The sequence below is a fragment of the Lathamus discolor genome, chromosome 11 (assembly GCF_037157495.1).
Source record: "Lathamus discolor isolate bLatDis1 chromosome 11, bLatDis1.hap1, whole genome shotgun sequence".
Taxonomy (NCBI): Eukaryota; Metazoa; Chordata; class Aves; order Psittaciformes; family Psittacidae; genus Lathamus; species Lathamus discolor.
This window is the reverse complement of record NC_088894.1, coordinates 4,742,098-4,762,184: the sequence shown is the minus strand read 5'-3', so window position 1 is coordinate 4,762,184 and position 20,087 is coordinate 4,742,098. Positions and strand designations below refer to the sequence as shown.

Sequence of the window (20,087 nt, the reverse complement as noted above, 5' to 3'; positions counted from 1 at the left end):
AAAGCCAGGTTTAGAAAGTAACAGTTTATTTGAGAAAATAAAATAAATCAGTAACAGTGGAAAAACCCCCAAGAGCAATTACACAAGAGAATCCAAACACCCCGAGAAGCAGACGCTGCTCCTGCCTTCCTGGTACCACTGTCCATGGGCAGTGAAGTCCTCCCTTCTCCTTCCCAGTCCAGTGACCTCTGCGCAGCTTTTACAGCCTCCCAGAGCCTGCAGATTCCCTGAACACGCTTGCACTGGGACCAAGTGAGCCAGTCAACCCTTGGGAAAGGTCCTTTCACACTGTGTCTCAATACAGGGCTCCCCCTGCATTCCCACTTGGCCTGCCCAGCTCTGGGAAGCAGCTGCCACCAGCTGAAGCTGACCTTTTGTTCTATTGCCTCTGTGAATTTGGCCTAAAGCCTACAACAAACCCTCAGTGGGGAGGCTTCAGGAGTCGATGAGATTGCCGAACAGCCTTCCCAACCAATCTGGTTTTGTGCTGCCTAATGCTCGGTTTGGGGGCCCACACTCTGGTCTTCTCCTGAGCCACACCAGATTCAGAGAGCTGCAGGAGGAAACGACTTGCAAAGTTCTGTAACACCTTCTTGAAACAAAGGCATTGGACACACACATTACCCTTCGCTTTCAGAGTGCTGGGGCAATCAGTCTAACTCCCAGTAGAGGTAGGAGCTATGTACATGATATATTAAGAAAGACCAACCATGGGAGGTTCAGAGCTAGCCCTCTATGAAAGCTCAATGCTCTCAGCTGAGACAGACTTCCAGCTACCAAAGCCAGCCCCCTGCAAGAGGCAGGTACTCAGCACAGCACCACAGGGACTCCGCAGTGCAGCCAGCCCCCAAAACAAAGTTACTTCCACCATACTGTGAGCTTCCAAAGAGTAACCCCAGGTGGGGATCTCTGCTCCAAAGAGGACCAAACCTGGCACATCTCCAACCACCTTCTTCCAGGCACAGTCCAGGGACACAAGACAGAGCCCCAGGGCTCCGGCTGCTCCCAGCTGCGTCCCAAGCACCAGACAAGACACTGGACAAAGAGCAGCACAAAGGAGACCAAGCCTCTTGCATACAGTAAGGCTGCTGAAGAACCAACTCCAGCCTTTTCACTCTTAACTGCATTATTCCTCAGTAAAATATATAATATATAGCTCTATAGGACTGATTATAATATATTACAGGCTAGAAATACTCTCGTCTTTTCCCCTACTTCAATCATATTATGAATCCAATTTTGCATACAAATTAATCCTAGAAGGTATTGCTTTGCGTTTATAATTAAAATTCACAGAATAAAGCTTAAATAGTTTTCACAGAGACTCATTATATTAGTGTTTTACATAAAAAGGATAAAAGTTACCAACCGAGAGCAGCCATTTCAGAAACTATAAATAATTCTATTAAAAAAAAAAATCAATTCCTAAAAAAGTTATGGGAAAGCCATAAATATCTTTACCCTCAACAGTAGCTGCTATAGAACTAGAAGAAACCTGTAACACACTGTAGCTAGCTCTGCTTCAGTTGAGAATATGAATCATATAAAACAACAACTCCAGAGAAATGCCCAGCCAAAGGAAACACAAAGGGAATGAAAAAATAAATCTGAGGAAATTAAAAAAGTAGATTTTTTTATTATTATTATTTCAAAACTATTTCTACAAACTTTATATAAAAATTAGGCTATTTTCTTAAAATCTTATTAAAAAAAACCCAAACAAAAACAAACAAAAAAAGCCTCCTACAAGCAATCCTTACAAAAAAAAAAAAGGTAAGAGACTGAAGGCAAGGAAAGGGTGTCCCCATAGCCAAACAAAGCCGGCTGTCCTGATTTCATGGACTAATGACCCTTGCCTGGGGCTGACAGGAAGAGACAGAAGTCTCCTAGGGAAGACATTCCCATAGGCCCTTTATGGCATTCAGGGATTAAGCCCCTATGGGCCTTTTACTCCCCTGATAAGGCAACATTATCTGTAGTGTAAGAGATTCATAAATAGTTCTCCACAAAAATGCTTCACATCACCAGCCTGCTGCAAGACATCTATTAGCAAGGTTTATAAAAAGAGCCATCTTCTACAGAAGCAGCCAATCTGAGCTCAGCACACTGGGTGCAAACACATGGTGTTTGCTTCCATACAGTCTGCTTTGTGTTTATATACCCTCTATGAAACCAAGCAGAAAATTTGGCATCTTGATTCTTTTTACACTAGCTTTAGAAACAAGAAAAAATACACTGAGGTTAATTTTTTTTTCAGACTCTTTGTATTTCATTGGGCCCTTGTAGCTGAGTGGGATGGGAAGGGTCACGTAGAAAGTTTGTTTTTTCTCAAAGTCACTTTGAAATTCAATCCAGAAAAGAGCATTTGTTCAGCCCATCTCATCTGAGGGCACAGTGTTTCCATACAGTCTGTTTGTCCCTTGATGGGTACAAGGTGCTGCTGAGCTTTAAGCATAGAACTCATTTGTTGGGGCTTTCTTGTAGATGGGTTTCTTCCCAAGGTCATAACTGCCTTCATCCTTTTTCTTCATGCGATAGACTAAGACGAGGATCAGGAAGACAGCAAACAGAAGGCCCACTGCCCCTCCTGCAATGAGTGCTGGGGAGGAAAACAGAGCATGGAATAAGTCTTGCACAACTATAAACCATCAGCTACACCTCAAAGTCTGCTTCAGGAGAACCAGTCCCCAGAACTGCCTCCAGAGCCTGCATGTCCATGTGCCTGTCACCACATGTGCTGGCATTTTCTGCAACAGGACATGTTATTGGCAGAGGCCAGAAACTGCGCTCAATCTAACCACAGAATAATCATGTTCCACATTAACCAGTTTGTGTTGATCTTCCTGTTCAGTGCAAGAAAGAGGTTTTGACAAAAAGACATCTCCATGTGTAGAGGCAAAACAAAAACACCCACCACAACCCACAAACAGCCTCAACACCAGGAGAATGGTACAGCTCTGATTGTGAGCACTACCAGTGTGAGCACACTCTGGGGACTCTGCATTTAACAGCACTACTACCACCACCTCCCTCCAAAAAAACCCACACCCACCCCAACAACTAGGAACCACAAACCCTCAAAAAACCTAACAAGATTATCTCTCTTCTCACACCAAGGGTGGCCACAAGAACTCAGTAAAGTTTATCCTTTGCTGTGGCACCTACTCATTGCACAAACCACCTTCGTTAGGTGGCTTTGCAATCCACTCTTCCAGGCACTCCTGACTGGGAGGATGGCTGCAGACTGGCAAGATGTGCCAAGGTTTGTACTCAGACCACCAGGCCAAGTGCTTGATGAAGTGTGCCTTCAGACAGATCTGTCCCACATGCTGAGGGGAAGCCAGTCATTTGGCTTTGCTCTAGACAGAAATACTTCAGATTTTTAACAGCTGACTAGGTGTTTAAATCCCTTAGAGAAGTTGTTTGGTTCCTGGCAATTATCAGAACAGGCAGGACTTGGGCAGAGGTAAAAGGAAAACGCCTGCATTTGATACAAAATGATGTAATTGACTTATGGCTAGATATACCTCTTGTTGGGATAGTGCCTCGATGCAGAGCAGCTGCCACATTCTTCTGTGGCACTGTTGGCTTAACAGTCACCTGGCAGCAAAAAACCAAGCTGTTTACCCCAGCAAGGCAAGCAATAGGCTTTTCTTTTCAAGGACTAGAAGGCAGAAGAGACCCTGCCACAGGTAGTCACAAAGGTAACACATCTCACTCCCCTCATCAGCAGGGAGCTGCTCCCCAGGCAGCCATGATGATTTACAGTATTAATGATTTATCAGGGACAAGGTGGAATATTACCTGTAAGGACTTCTGTTCTTTCGAAGATGCTGCTGTTGGCTGTACTTGCTGCAGAGATCTTGTTGGGCAGGCTCTCTTCAACAGGTCCAGCTTTGCCTGGAATGATTTCATTGTCCACCATTGTGTTTTTCCCCTTCCCTTCTATCTTCCCCTCAGTATCTCCAGGGATATAGTTGTCAGATATCTACAGAATATAGACAAACCACACCCATCAGTAAGCAGCACCCAGCCTGCCTGCAACTCAAAGTGGGAGGGTGTGCAGGGAGAAGAAAGTTTGCTTAGTGCATTACGAGAACACTGTTCCTGCTCAAGCAGGTGGAGTCATCTTGATGCCATGTCCTGCAGGGGAAAGGGTATTCCACAGAAGCTTCATGGACAGACAAGGGTAGCCCCACACTGCTTAAAACACGCAGAGGCAATACCTACCACAGGAGCATCCATGGTGGTCAGATATATAGCATCTTCAGAGTCCAAGTAGTCTGCAAAGGGGAACAAAAGACAAAGGAAGTAAAAAGGACATGAAATTTTCCTCTCATGACATGCCATTTCTCCAGAATTCAGACACTTCTGCAATACCAGCAACTGCAGACAGAACTTGGACTGTAATTCACTCTTATCTACTAGTACTTTCGCCATTTAATTGCTTTGATTGCACAAGACCATGAAATGTAATCTTAAAACCAGGAGATGCAATCTTAAAACCAACACCTCTCACATGGGAGGGGTCTTCAGCTGGACACACTGGCCCCCCTGCAGATTATCAGGAGCTGCCCTGCTAAGCAAGTCTGTTATAGCTTGCTAAGCTGATGCTAATGGAGGACAATGCTCTCACCACCCACCCCTAAAGGAGAGTTTGCCAGCCCTTGAGTTACCAGATCTGCCTGAACATGTCAGACACCGATTTCAGCACTTGTTCTTTCCCTTTTAGAGAACAAATGTTCACATAAAGGGGACATGGAGCTATAGAAACTGGTTTGGGCAGGGAGCTTTGCATGTCACAGAGAGTTCACTTGAACAACAGTTAGTCCTTCACCTTGTTTGGCCTCAGCCAGGGTACTAACTTTAAGTCTTTTAGCACTGCCTCAACAATAGATTTTTTAAGTTTCTCAGAAGTTCTTTGGGTTTTGACAGGAAAGAAATCTAGCTCATGCGCTGCCTTTTCACTTGCACTAAGACAAGCTTGGCTGGACTCCATCTGTTCTCCCCACGTGATTCAACATTATGGTACACCACTTTCACCGTTCTCATCTGTGAGTGACTACAATTCACAGGGTGTTCTCATCCCCACCTGACACTGCCCTTCCCTCTGGAGCTCTGGCTGTGCCTTTAGCACATCACTCATGGGCTGGTCCTGGAAGAAATTTCACAGCATCAACTGAGGGAGGACCCATTCTCCCACTCCACTTACCTCCAGACCCAGATGTCTCATCTATATCTAACTCATCAGAAGTTAAGTGAGGCCTGAATTCACCAATGTCTTCATCATCTGGCAAGTCTCCGGAGGCAGGGTACTCAAGCCATCGGGCATCTATGGTCTCTGTTTCTCTCACCTGTAAATGAGGGCGGAGACGTATTAACTACCAGACAACTCCTCTGAAGCATTTCACAAAAGGCCAGGAGTTCCAGAGCATGTGCTAAGCACATCACTTCCATCAGAACACTAAATGCTGAACTGCCTCCCCACCAAAAGCATTATCTGCATCAGCCTGAAAATAGCTGAATTCCCCTAGAATTTCTCAGAAATGAGAGCCAGCAGGGGAGGGGAATTTCCTACAGGGTCAGAGGGCAAAAATAACACAGCAGGATCTTAGTCAGGAGTTTGTCGCGAAAGCATTTGGAAAAGGAATACCTTCAGTCTGCGATAAAGGGGGATTTGGAAGGACTTGCTATTCCCAGATAAAAAGCATGGCACCTACAGGTCAGGTTTTTGTATAGGATTGAAGCCTCACACCAGAGCAGTTCCTTGCTCCTTGTGTTGATAACAAACCTACTTTATCACCCAAGGGTTAAAAACTGGTCTGTCAGTTCAGCTGAATTGCAGTGCAATATAGTGCGATGGTTCAAGAGCACTTGCTATCAATAATGACTTGCCTGAAGGAAGAGCTTCCTCTGCCTCACCTCTTAAAACACACGTAAACAAACAAGTCTGTAAAATGAAGTCCATGATCCTATGGGCAGATGACCGCACATTAGCAGGAGAGCCTCCCAGAGATCAGCTGTTTGGCCACAACAGCAATTTGCACACCAGAACCCATCTGCACTTGGACCTTCAAGGAGCCACAAGCCCTCACCAAGCTTATGCTATTTCCCCTCACGCCACTGCCCCAGGGCCAGCCCCAGTGAGGGTACCACAGGTATGAATGGGATCTCGTTGCTCAACACCAGCCCACAGATTCCAGTAGCTCCAGATGCTTCCACAGGCATGAAGTCATCTCCATCCTGGGGGACTTGACCCGTTCCCCTAGGGCAAAAAGCACAACTGGTGGGATGGGTCCCATAGCTACAGGCTAAATTGCCTGTATTTTTTCATGCTGTTCCCACAGAAAGATGAAGGAGTCCTTCAGAGGGATTGTCTTCCCAGGAGAGCATTGTTAAAGCATCCCTTTACTCCACAGTCCTGCACATCCAATGGCTCTTCTTAATGAAGAGGCTTACTATGAGCCTCACGGGGTGAAGATCAGAGACTCATGGGGACAGTTAGGGGTAGGTGGCACCAGCCAAGCCCCAGTAAAGCAGCAGCGGGCCCCAGAGTGGCTGGGATCTGCCTTCCTTCCCTCCTGGCTGGGGTGGCCCGTCCCACAGCCCGGCAGTGACACTGAGTGATGAATTGCATCTGCTATTGATCCCCCAAGCAAAGGCCAACAATCAGGCACAAGCCATGTGTCAGCTTCCTCTGCCCACAGGCCCAGCCCTGACCTCCCTGCCCAGAAGCTCACTGGTTTTGCCACAAAGAAAGCCTTGTGGTCAGCACAAGATGTTTCTCATTTTGCATAAGGAGCAGTGGCTACTAGATGTGCTTCTCATCAGCTTATTGAGGCACCTTTGGTTTCCCCAGCAACTCTGCTGGAGAACTGAATGAACAGCTAGAGGGCATGAAGTGCTGAGGCCACCTCTCATCCCAGACCCCTGCCTGATACTGGGTGGTGGGAAGGGAGCTGGGGAAGGAAGGCCAGCTGGGAATACATCCCCTCCCAGCTTGGAACCGGGCATTCCTAATGTTACGGATCACTCGCTCTAAGGCAAATTCATTTCAAGATATGTGAAACCCAGCCAAAACCAGACCTGCAATGAAAATTACTGCCAGCATCTAGTAGCTATTCCCAGGATAGCTGCTGGCCATTCCATCAAAGGGCAGGAAGAGCCCAATTCCCTTTTAGGGTACCAGGGCTGGAGAGCACATTTGCTGCAAGACCTGTGCCTGGGCAGATCCATGTTGGGAAGAGCACTGTGCTGAGCTGTACCCTTGTGCCAGCTCATGCTGTGCTTCATTATGAGTCACCAGCCAGTGCCCGAGCAAGGGCAGCTCAAGAAAAGCCAGGTCTAAGCCACGGTGTGGCTGGAGAGCTGCTGCCTTATCAGCTCAGGCCAGCCATGAGCAGAGAGGTGGCAGCCAGCCATGGGGATTAGTGTATGCTGCAGAACACACCGGGTTTGGCTATCAGAAAACCCTATTAAAATAAGGGGAGACAGTGTTTACAAGCCAGAGGACATGACAAGGAAATGACTGACTCACAAGCGTAAATAAGATTATAAGGGAGCGTTCACTGAGCTCACTCTTCATCATCCTCTTGTGCAAGGACAAGGAAGTTCCTGGAAGCCGTAAGAGCTTCTCAAACCATACAGGCAACTTTTCCTGTGGGCAGCGAGCCTCTGCCAGGGAAGTTAGAGGGCTGCTGGGCACCTCCAGGTTTCAGGACATGCTTTCCTAGGGAGAAGGCTCCCACTGGACCTGGGGCGTGGGGAGCCTGGGAAGAGTTAATAGTGGAGCACTGTGCTCACAGGGCAGGTCTGGGGCAGGCACATTCCTTGCATACACACCTGCAAGAGGGCACACAGGCACTTTCACAAGGGCTTCCGGGCTTCCTGAGTGCCACATGAAGTGCTCCCCACGTATGGCTTTAAAAGTGCAGCCCTGTCCAAGAGGGTTCAGTCCTCCCTACAGCCTTGCTATGAGGTGAAGCAGCACCACAGAAGGTGCCTGTGCTTCCTCCCGGCTGGCAGGCAGCAGCCAAGAGGAAAAAGCCCGGAGACTGCCGCAGGATGACAGTCAGCCCCTGCCAAGTCATCTCTGGCCACACTCAGCTTAACACCTCTTGTAACTGCCAGCTGGAGAAGGGCACCGGCTGCTCCAAGTCTGCTTCCCACCTCCTGTCATCCCAGCGCTGGAGATGGGCCAGGGACTTGCTGGGAGAGCCGGACTGGGCACTGCACGGCTCCACCTCACCCTGGCAGCAGAAGTCAAGCCCTGTGATCAATATGCTCCCATCCAGGAGGGGTCTGTACAAAACCAAACTTCCCTGCAGGAGTCTAGATCCAGGATTTTATCCCCCTCATGTTAAGCAGCTTTATCCCCAGTACGCACCAACGGGAGATTAACCAACATGCTGGGGCGCAGCAGCTTTTCTGCCTGCCAGTGGCAAAATGAATACGTTTTTTCCCTGACAGCCAACCAGCAGGTCAGGCACATGAACCATGAGTGCCATTCCTGGAAAAGCTGGACACAGAGGTCTCATATTTGAGCCTGGACAAGGCTGCACCGCTGGATGAGGCCATACACTGTTTGCTCAGCTCAGGCACAGGAACTGCACCCCTGGCACGCCAGGCCCTGCTGCGCTCCATCCATAGCCCACCCCATTTGGTGCTCCTGGGGTCTCCACTTACAGCCCCAGCAATAGCAACAGCCTCTTCTCAAAGCAAGCACAAGCTTTTATGGAGGCAGCAAAGCAAAGTTTCCGTTCAATGTGTGCATTTCCCCAGCCGCTGGCTAGTTCTGGGAAACGCCAAACCCGGGCAGCTCGCCTGCCCCGGCCCACATGTCCTCACCACAGCCCTTGCAAACCCTTTCAAAACAACCCAAATGATGCTCTGGGACAAAGTCTTCCAGACAGGGAACTGGCTTTTACAGCTGGCCCTTGCCTCTGATCAAACACACCAGGGTTCAATCAAAGCTTCTCTGAAGGGTCACAGGCAGCACACTGCAAAGGAAGTCAGACCCACAGAGGCTCGGGCATCCAGAGGGCAAGGAGATCTTTATTAAGTTTATAACTTCAGTGTTATAAACTTCAGAGCCCCAGCGCTTGCTCCTGCATCTGTCTCCCTCGCCAGCACTGTGTACACAAGTCCTGGAGTAAACAGGAGCAAGGTGAAAGTCAATCTTTCCTAGACAAAAGCACATGGAGGTGGACCAGCCTGGGAGGTGGCAGAAGAGGGGGCAGAGGCACAGATCTGTTAACTCTTTGTAGCCTGCAGGAACATGTAAATCTAGGCTGCTCCTGGGGCTTTTCTCAGGTGCTGTGTCGTAGGGAACAGTGGCACAGATCACCCCAGTGAGCAGTATTACACCAAATATCGCTCCCAGACCTCTGCTGTCACAGACAGAGGTCACCTCACACCACCACAATGCACATCTACAACTTTAAGAGAGGGCTCCTGTACGACAAGGGCAGCTGCCCACATGGACCAGCCTGGTTATTAAGGGCTCATTCTCACAAAGCCACAACCCTGGCCCTCATGCCGCTCTGCGTCATGAACCAAAGAGCACCGAATCCAATGGGACCTTTCCAGTGCGAGGATGTGAAACTGTGTAAACCACCACATCCAAGAGAGGGGATTTCCATACGGTTCACTTCCACCCAGCTCTTGCAGGAGCAGACAAACCAGGAAGCTGGGAGTGAGCTCAACCCCTTGAAGCACTTCCCAAAAGCAAGGAAGCAGAATAGGAACACAGTGCTGGAAACAAGCCAGCACAGATGAGTGCAAACCAGTCAAACAGAGCTGACTTCCAAAGGAGGGAGGTGGTGTGCAATGAGGTAAAGGCAGACAGCTCTGACCCCTCCTAGAATCATAGAATGGTTTGGGTTGGAAAGACCTTAAGATCATCCAGTTCCAACCACGTGCCATGGGCAGGGACACCTCCCACTAAACCCTGCCACCCAAGGCCCTGTCCAACCCGGCCTTGAACACCACCAGGGATGGAGCATTTACCACTTCTTTGGGGACCCTGTGCCAGCACCTCACCACCCTCGCAGTAAAGAGCTTCTTCCTTATATCTATCCTGAACTTCCCTTATTTAAGCTTGAAGCCATTGCCCTTTGTCCTATCACTACTGTCCCTGATGAAAAGTCCCTCTCCAGCATCCTTGTAGGCCCCCTTCAGACCTTGGTAAGCATTAAAAGTTATTAGAAGTGACATGAGCTTCCAGCACCGGCAGCTCCTGCCAGCCTAGTAAGGGAAGGGTCTGCATTTTCCCCCCAAAACACTCTTTATTCCCTCCCTCCATGCTCCAGTTTGGTATAGGGAAATAATAATAATAATAATAATAATACAATAATAATGCCAAAGATGCTTTGCTCTCAAGGCAAAAGTAAATATGACTATTGCAATCTAGGTTGCACCTAACTCCTTCAGCACAGTATGACTATTGCAATCTAGGTTGCACCTAACTCCTTCAGCACAGCACCTGCAGTTAAAGAATAAACATATTAATCATACACCTTGTCCCAAGTCCTGGTGGCCATGCTCAGAGGGTCCCATTTTTCCCTCTCATTCCTGGTCAGTCTGTCCCACATAACTTGCAGCACACACAGCCCACACTGTGCCAAGGGACAGAAGTTAAACAGGTCCCATCCAGGCATATGTTTGTATTTAGTTGCATGACAGGCTCACCCCGAGGCTTCCAGACATGGTTAAATACTACTGTGCCTTTGCTCAGCACTTTTCAAGCAGTCCTAGAGCAGGACCACAGGCGCAGCAGCTTTGGACAAAGCCAGCCCTGCTCATCTCCTCTCCAACAGTCAAGTGCACTCCCATCACAGTGAGCCATGAAGGTAAATCCATAACACCTCAGAGGACTAAGTGGGACATCAGGGACAGAAGTACAGACCAGCCTGCAAGCAGATCATGGCTGACAGGAGGGGATAGCACTGCATCACCAGTACCCCAAAACAGTTGCTGCATGCTATCTCTTTGTGCCTCTTACCAAAGAGAGGAAAAAATATGTCTTTTAATTGTGTTCAGTAACACAGGCAAAGAACAGGGCCTTTCTTAATAGGCGAGAGCAATGTGCAGGCTGATGAATTGTTCAGCTGCTAGAAGTGCCCCTAGCTCAAGCTGACTTCCGAGCAGCATCCCCAGTCCCTGTCTCAACCAGGTATCCATCACCCTGCAGCCACATCACCATCCTGTGTGCTCCCTCCCGGCAGCTCCTGTGCACAGGAACACGCACCCAGCACTAACACAGCCTCAGCGTGGGTCATTCCCCCACTTGCCCCCACTGCCCAGGTGATTCCTTAAACTCTGTCACCACAAGCAGCTCTCCATGCAGCAGTGGAGCCATAATCCCTGTGACAATCACACCATAATCCCAGGCTCCGGAGAGGACCTGCTCTCCCAGTGCCTCCCCTGCAGCAGGGATGGATTGTCCTGGGCTCTGCACTTACGAAGGCAAACTTCTGTTACCTTTTAACTGACATTTTGCTTACACACAAACTGCTGTCTTCAGACCAAACCATACATGTGTGTGTGCCTTTCAGACCATGCCATAGAAGCAAGCAGGAGGAGGCCACAGAGATTACAAAGGAACGAATTCTTGTTTAACTACTCTTGCCTGATTATCAGCCAAGAGCAAAGCCATAAAGATTGAGTTCTTTGCCAGACAGGCACATGCTGGGATCTGTTCACTGCAAAGGTGGCAAAATAGCTGCTCTAAACACTCAATACCCAGTGCCCAGAGACCTACAGAGCCAGAGAAGGGGATCATGGCTTCCGCCCTCCAGCTAGAGGGGATAAAGCTCAGCAGGCAATTGCAGATGGCTGTTTGTCAATCACTTACCCTGAAGCAAATAAAGATAAGGCTCAAAGGGAAACTGCAGGAGAGGAGAGCAGGAGCTCTCATGTGACTTGGAAGGAAAATAACTGTGGCAGAGACATTTTGTGCCCTGAAATGTTCTCCTGGTCACGGGCAGTGACACACACCTACTTCATGAAGAGATTACAGGTTTTTTATGGTATTTACAAACCTGATCATAGGTATTTCATATACTTCACTGCCCAGGCTCAGTTCAGAAGCTGGAGGAACCTATTCAAGGTTAAAGAAGGAATTCAGTCTTTCCAGCTCATGACTCACTGAGTTGCCATACTCTATACCAGGAAGCCCCACTGCATCCTTGTCCATGGAAGGAAAAAAGGATACAAAGGCCCCAGCAAAGCAGCTTTTCCATGAAGGGTGGTTTCTCATGCTGATACCTCAGGCTTGGGGTATTTCATAATATCATATTTCCCCCTCATGCTGGAGAGAGGCTTGCCCTTGCTGCCCTTTCCTGGAATACAGCTATATCCCAATACTTCCCTGTGCACATACCCAAGCAGAATTTCCACTTGGCAAGAAGCACGTGATGTGCATTTTCGGGATCCTTATGCTCCCTCGTGCCAGAATGTTAGCAAAATTCAGCCAGGCAGACACCCAACTTCAAAGGGTGCCTTTCCCAGCTGGCTCTCGATGCCGCTAATCTCAGCTTGTTTGTTCAGTCAAGATTCCCAAAGCTGCTCCATATAAATGCTTCCCCTCCCACAATCCATTTTAATCTAATCAGAAATAGTAGCCCAAAGATTTAAGCTCAGCCCAGGCGGTTGAGCTCTGCCAGCAGAGTTACGCTGTTTAGTTTTGCTCTGTTGGCAAAGCTGCCAGCAGAAAGTTGTAGCAGAGGAAGTTATCAGCATGAAAGCACTTGAGACAGTGGAGCTGAACCACTCTGCTATCGGGCTATACCCGTGTGAGCATTTATTCAAACATCTCAACAGCAGGGATTTTCCTAGTTAGCTGCAGCAGCAGAGCCTGGGCTCTCAGTGCATGGGTTGTGCTGGTTTGTTTTGAACAGAGACATTCTCAACTTGCGCAGAAGTTGCCTTGGCTTGGGCCCAGAAAGCAGCAGACACAGTTTGTGCTGTTGGGGATAATGCAGCTGTACTTTAGGAAACCTGTCAGTCCCCAGAGCTTTTTCTTCTCTGGGATAGCTCTGGACTCCCAGCCAGGCTTCCTTCCCAATCCGAGCAGAGGGTGAGCAGCTGCCAGCAGTTTTCCAGCCCTCTGTGACCACATCTCTGCGCCCAGTGTCACAACCAGGAGCAGAGGGACCCCCAGCTATTGTTTTGGTCACTCCTTCCTTGGCTCTGCGAAGCCTGCGCTGGGCTGGCCTAGCAAGTTGTTTAGTAACCAACGTGCAGGACCAGCTCCTCATACTCAGCCTCGGGAAATTTGGAATTAGCGCCAAGAACAGCCCGCACATAAACAGTCTCCTGAAAGATCCTGGCTCCAGAGTCTGCTCCCACTGCACACTGTGGATTTGCAATAAATATTTATCTCACTGGGGAACAGAGTCTTCCAAGCAACAGCTCCTGACATCACTAAAGACTTCATTTCCATTTGGGGCAGAGAAGCAGTTTCTCTGCTTTTAAAGGGGGCCAATAGCCCACAAAAGCAGCTTCTGCCACCCTCACAGCACCACACTGGCCAGGATCTGCCCCTCCACCTATGGGTCCCACTCCCCTCCAGGCCAGCACAGGGGCACCCCATCACACCAGGTACCCTCCATCCAGCCATGTCCCCCCTAACCCACAGAGATTTGTAACTACTGTGCCATGCAGGCTGATTCCATTGTAAGTCCACGGCACTTCCAGAGTCATTAATGCACGTCAACACTTCTTTTTATTGCTGTAGTTTGACTGTAACGGCAGCTGAAGGGCAGGAGGCAGAGTGAGCCTCACAGCAAGGTAAACGGGGCAAAGCCACATCACTTTGTATCCAAGTTTTAGAGCAGACAGCAGCACGGGTTTAGTTGAATTGTGGTGGAGACACCTTTTCCCCTTCAGCAACTGAGACAGAGCAACATCAGAAGAAAGAAATCCTTCCCATGGCAGACTCTGCTTTCCCTGACAGAACACAGTTTGTTTAAGCAAGAGGCAGCCTTGTTTTCGCTTGACATGACACCAGCTGCTTGGATAACTGTGCTATGGGTCTCCCAGTCTCCTTCCTGCCCCAAGGAGTGTCTCTCTGAGATTTTAATTAACTGCTTTGATTTTCAAGTTATCCCAACAATTTGTCTAACAACAGCCCTTTGGCATTTTACAGGCACAGTCTCAGCCTCTAAGGATTTAAGGATAAAATTGTCAAGAGTGTGTATTTCCAGCACAAATAAGACTTTTACAAGCAGTGTATTTTTGAAGTCAGCCAGCCCTCAGAAATGGAGAGGGACACAGCTACATCTTGTGTGCTTTCCCCTCCTACGCTGACATTTTCTCCGGATTCAGGATTAAGTATTTAACCCCCTCTTCTGAGACTTTCCCCTCCTTCAACTTGAAGGCTTTCAGTCATTTCAGATAATACTGCTGCTTCCCTCTCTCCCCCGTGCAGGTCTCATTTCGAACCGCCTGAAAACACAGCAGCTACAGAACTGCCAGAGCAAGCTGGTGACTGCTCAAGACATGGCCATTTTCTGATCTGCCTTTGCCAACACCGACTCAGCTACTGGCAGTACTTACATGGCAGAGCCCTATGGCTTTTTTACCCACCATAAGCACAACCCCAGGCAGATTAGAGAGGCAGCAGTGAAGGCACTCGGTGCCAAGGGAGCACAGTCTCTCTGCCATGAGAAAAGATCCACCTCTGTGCTGCAGCTCCTCGGAAGCCTGAGTCACTGCATTGGGTAAGGGGCCAGGGCCGTTACTCAGAGGTGACAGCAGAGTCTCCAGAGCTGTGGGGCCAGGCAAGTGCCAGAAACCCTGACTCAGAGCATGACCACTGCGAGTCAAAGCCGAGGGCGATGCAGCAGAGCTGGGCAGAGGCGGCAGCGTTACTGGACAACCACACACTTAAAAACAAAGCAAAACACCAAACTAGAAGCCTGAGCCAATCTAGAGGCGCAGCAGTAACAACTCACTAATGTGTTACCTTTTACAGCCCCTCCGAGCAGCTTATTACAAGCAAAACTCTTCAACCAGGCTGCTCTGTCTATTCAAGAGCCACCAAGCCCGGTCTCATCACAAGAGTCTTATTCTAGTGCAGACCATTTGAATCCTTAATCTAAAGCATTTGCATTCCACCGAGGCTCAAACAAACAGCCACACATGCTCTGCAACACTAGCCCCGAGGTCAGGCATGCACGGGGTTTGTGTTTGTAGTGTTTCAATTGCATTAGCTGCTAGTTTAAGGGTGCAAAAGCAGCACAACCCTGCTGTTGTTACAGGGCATAAAGGAACAAGCTGTATGGAGAGGAGTGGGAGAATGCAGCTGCAAGCATCCAAGAGCAGGCTAAAGAGGGTAAATGTTAACTCAAGAGCAAGGAAGTGCTTTGAAGGAGAGACACTCTGGCTTGCCTAGCCAAAGTGATAGCTGGGGGGCTCTGCAGGATCAGCTTGCCATGATAACTCAATCAAGTACCCTTATGATTCATTTATATTGCAGACCACAGAACCACAGTTATCACACTTGCCTTATTGCTAGTTATTATCACTGAATCGAAAAAAAGATGGTTTTAAAGACAATCCATCAATTCATCAATCCATCCACTTGAATAACTTCGCAACACATAAAACGCAGCAACTCGGCGTTAACTTACAGGCAAGTGGATTCAAGCAGACAGCACACTTTCAGTGGAGCATTTACCAGCACCAGGAGTCAGAGGAAAACAAAAAGTAGCTGCAGGATTTGTGCTGAAACCTGCATGCAGAGCAGCCAGGGTCCCTCCTCTCCATCACGCTGAAAGCCAAGGTAGCAGCTTGTGGTGAAGTGGGGCAGGATTTTATCGAGAAGGCAGTAAGCGATCACAGGAAAACCACAAGGTCACATTAAACTCCAGGCATTTGGGAGCAGCAAATGGCCTCTCCACCTCAAATGTTCAGACAGCTACACGCAATAGTAAAGCCATTAACAGAGGCTTGGAGGGGAGAGGGGAGGGGAAAACGCACCGGAAAAAAATATTTTCACTGTTGTTGGACTGGATACAGGACTCTGCAGGACCACGGAGTGCCAAGGCCTTGGAGACAACAACAGGAGGGGCAGGAAAAGGAGCAATCTCTTTGGCTAACAGCCTGAACTTCCTAGAGTGAATGAGCCTCTGCTATCCGGAGCCCAAAAAGTACCAGTGCAACCCTGATGGGCTTCTTGCACAAGCTGCTTGGAAAACTGAGCCACAAGACAAATGCTCTCCAGCCTAGGAGCTGGCAGGCACTTTGGAATGAGGACTGGGCAGCAGCACAGCCTCCCTGCCTGTGCCGCAGGGGTGATGGCTCCCGTGGATGAGACGAGACCATGTGCCCCCAAACTCCCACCCCAAGAGCTGTGCACTTGTTCACTGCACCCCTGAACTTCCACCCCAGGTGGTGTACACTTCTTGTTGAGAGAGACTTTTTCTTTCTACACATTACAGGCATTTCATCCAGCCAAACTGCTCTAGGTTTGGCTACCAGAAGTCATGGAATCCTTCCATTCATGACTAAGGGACATCACGTTAAGACACTGTAATTTTGCCGCTCTGTGTTTTAAGGAGGCTGAACAAAGCAAGGGTTTGCTCTAAATGTTCAGCTGCCTTGTGAGTTTGCCAAGTTAGAAAGTAAAATAAAGTAAAACGTGCACAGAGCAATGTCTTGATTTGATTGGGAGGGACAGATGAGAAACTGGGCAAAGAGCAGAAAGAACAGGCCTCAGGGATCAATGGCAGCAGGACAAGCCAAACCGGTTTTAACATTAATAATGCTGCACTACTTTCCAAACACAGCTATCATCAACAAGACACCAGCTTTGCCAATCAGGCAGCCTCCAAGCATGATTGCTTTAAACCAGCAAACAGAGCCCACAAACAGAATGAAGCCTCCCCCCTCTCCCTGAGCAATCCTCTGCCAACAGCTCCTGGGTTGGATTTGTGCTGTCTATGGGGACACACACACACAATGTGGTGCTGCACAGAGACTTCTCCTGCATACTTCAAGGCAGAAAAGTAGGACAGCTACAACAAGGTTGCAGCCTGTGAGCACTGCACCGCTCAGGGCTCTCAGCCTTCTTGCAGCTTAGAGGCAGAAGCAGCCCCAGCCCACAGCAGCAGGCAGGCTCCTCTGTCAGGGGGGAATATCCCTTGCTTCCCTTCTGTGCTTCCAGGGCACTTCTTGATGCTAAAAGCACAGGGAAGCTCAACCACTCTGCCCCAGCAAGGACCCCGAGTCCTCCAGCAGCTCTGCTGATCCCTTCCTTGGCTGCACTGGCAGCTTTCTCCCCACCTCCAGCTACAGGCCCCTAAGGTATCTTCTGCAGGACCCCCATCCTCACACAGTGCAAGCACAGGGGAGCACCTTGCCCACACAGCCTGTGCTTTCTAAAGCACCCAGTCGGAGAGGGCTGGGGACCAGCGGGAGACATCAGGCTTCAGTTCCTCCCCCTGCCCCGCAGTACAAGACATGTTCTCACACAGAGCTGTTGTGACACAACCCACCCACAGCCCGAGCACCCACGTCACCCCGGCACTTCAGTGCTATTCCCCACCCTCTTACACATCCAGGATTGCTTCACGCAGAGAAATCCCATGGACACGGAAAGCTGTGCGAGGGGAAAGGAGCCAAAGCATTTCTGTTTGTACAGGCTTAGGGGAATAGTTGAGCACCAAATCCCTCGCGAAAGCCAGGCTCTTGCATAAGCACAAGAAACACAATCCTGGTCTTGTTAAGAACAGCTACCTGTCTGCACCCTGCCCCACAGAAACACCAGAGCTACATGCTGTGCAGTCCTGCATGTTTTGGCAGGGCTATTAAATAAAGAACTTAATATGGGAGGAGCACCAGCAGAACTCTCCCAAACAGTGTGTCATCCTCACCTCCTCCCCAGCTGCCGCAACCCAAATCATTTGTTTGGATAAGGCTTTATAGGGGACCAGTGTTACTTCTCAAGCACACACTCCACCTTAGGTAGCTTAAAAGATGCAAACACTCGTCCAAGCTCTATATAAGGGTTTACAGAATACATCTGTGCAAAAGTTGTTGTCTTTGCAGAAACCCGATGCTTGCAGACCACTCAGTTCCCCAGGGAGACCAAGTTGCATTTCATACCAAACATGGTCAATGCAACTTCCAGATGCTGTCTGCCCCAAAGGTTTGCCCTACTAGTTTGGGCCAGTTCTCAAGCGAGGGATTCACATGCTTAAGAGCAGGGATAAAGACACCAGATTAAAGTGGATTTGGGCTGGCTGGTCATCACAGAGAGTAGCTGACAATTACTACAGATGCTCTCTGTGGGAGTTTCCCATTCCACAACCAGCCCCACAACCCTCTTAGAGGGCAGTCAAGCAGCTGAACCTTATCTGTCCTATTCAGTCCAGAACAGAGCAATGGGGATGATTAAATCTAGTTTGGAGAACTCCCGATTTCCTGCAGTTACCTTAATCTCAGCAGCTCTTTCCTCTTTTAGTAGGGGAATCTGCCCTGTTTGCACTACCAAGAAGATGGACACACGGACCCAAAAAAACAGCACGGAAGGCAGAACCCCAAAATCTCCACTTTACCCAAAGAGCCCACGTGTCTGCCACTTGAGGCATCCAAACTCTTTCAGCTCGTTATATATTTAAGAGACTCTTAAACCCTCCATTGTAATGCATCATTTTTCATTCTCATATGGAAGCAAGGAAGGCTTAACACAGACAGAAAAACACCAGGAACTGGCAGAGCCGAACTCAGGTAAGGCTGGAAAGCCTGCCCAAGCACTGTAAGGCACTGCACTTATCTAACCCATCGCACATTCACAATAAAGAGGGATTAAGGGACTTAAGTCCCTGACCAGCGGTTGGAGATCAAAGCTGTAATGGAGAGTGGTTCATTCCTATCACATACCCTTGTACCCTGTACTGCTCTTACTCGCCAGCCCTCACTGCAGAAGGACAGGACGAGGCTCATAAGCACATAGGGGACAGAAGGGACAGGAGAGGGAGATAGAGCCAGGGCTTTGCCCGGGACACCGCTGCTTCGGCACCAAAGGAAGGAAGCAGCGTGCGAGCCAGGAAGGAGGCAGGGAACCGGAGCAAGGAATGGGAACTGCCGCCCTGCCCCGGAGAAGGGCGAACGCACGGGGGCAGCTCCCGGGCGGGCAGCGGCGTTGCTGCCGAGCGGGACCCCCGGCCGAGCCACGCCGCGGAGCGCCCACCCCTGCCGGGGCGCGCAGGCAGGGCAGACCCGACCCTCTCCTCTCCCCTCCCCGTCCCGGCGGCACTCACCGACTCGGCGGCAGCGGCGCGCAGGAGGAGGCCGAGCAGCAGAGCGCGGAGCAGCGGCGAGGCGCGGGGCAGCGGCATGGCGGGGCCGGGCCAGGAGCAGCACGAACGCAGCAGCTCGGCCGCGGGCAGCACGGGCTCTGGCCGCCCCCCGCCGCCGCCGCCGCACTTATAGGGATGGCGCAGCCCCGCTGGGCGGAGCGCCCGCCCCGCCCCGCCCCGCCGGGAATGCCCGCGGCCCCCGCCCCGGCCCGGCCCCGTTCTGCTGCCCAGCGCGCTGCGGGCCGGCCCTGCGAGCGGGCGTGGAGACCGCCCCTGCTGGGGGGAACGGGGAGGGGGGGAAAGACGGGGCGGAAGGGAGGGAAAGAGTGGGACAGGGACTTTTCATAAGGCCATGGAGGGGACAGGCCAAGGGGGAATGGCTTTGAACTGACAGAGGGGAGATTTAGGCCAGACATTAGGAAGAAGCTTTTCCCTGGGAGCGTGCTGAGGCGCTGGCACAGGGTGAGAAGCTGTGGCTGCCCCATCCCTGGCAGTGCTCAAGGCCAGGCTGGATGCAGGGGCTTGGAGCAAGCTGCTCCAGTGGAAGGGGTCCCTTTCAAGGTCCTTCCAACCCAAACCATTCCGTGACTATGAAAGGGAAGGGGTGAAAAAGAGGGAGGAGGGAGAGGAAAGAAAAAGGGGGGAGAGAGAGAAAGTGAGGGGGAAATGGAAAGCAATGGGGGGAAGATGCTGGCACACAGCATCTACTTTCACAGCACTCTGTAAGTGATAGTCTCACATTCACACCAAACCAAGAACCACTTGGGCTGTGGTGTCACC

At 50.0% G+C, this 20,087-nt stretch overlaps 1 protein-coding gene across 1 annotated transcript; it reads right to left on the bottom strand.

Annotated features, from left to right (window-relative positions):
* Positions 1-9: 9 nt before the first annotated feature.
* Positions 10-19,414, bottom strand: SDC4 (syndecan 4). Its single transcript, XM_065691964.1, has 5 exons — positions 19,269-19,414; positions 5,213-5,354; positions 4,231-4,283; positions 3,805-3,988; positions 10-2,599 (listed from the first exon to the last, which is right to left on the bottom strand). Exons 1-5 carry the CDS (start codon positions 19,344-19,346, stop codon positions 2,448-2,450), a joined length of 609 nt encoding a protein of 202 aa, XP_065548036.1. The 5' UTR covers positions 19,347-19,414; the 3' UTR covers positions 10-2,447.
* Between the last annotated feature and the right edge of the window lie 673 nt (positions 19,415-20,087).

Coding starts and splice junctions, on each gene's coding strand:
- SDC4 (XM_065691964.1), bottom strand. CDS start 19,346: ATGCCGCTGCCCCGCGCCTCGCCGCTGCTCCGCGCTCTGCTGCTCGGC. Junction 5,355..19,268: donor GCGCCGCTGCCGCCGAGTCG/GTGAGTGCCGCC, acceptor CCTCATTTACAG/GTGAGAGAAACAGAGACCAT. Junction 2,600..3,804: donor AAGAACAGAAGTCCTTACAG/GTAATATTCCAC, acceptor TTTCCTCCCCAG/CACTCATTGCAGGAGGGGCA.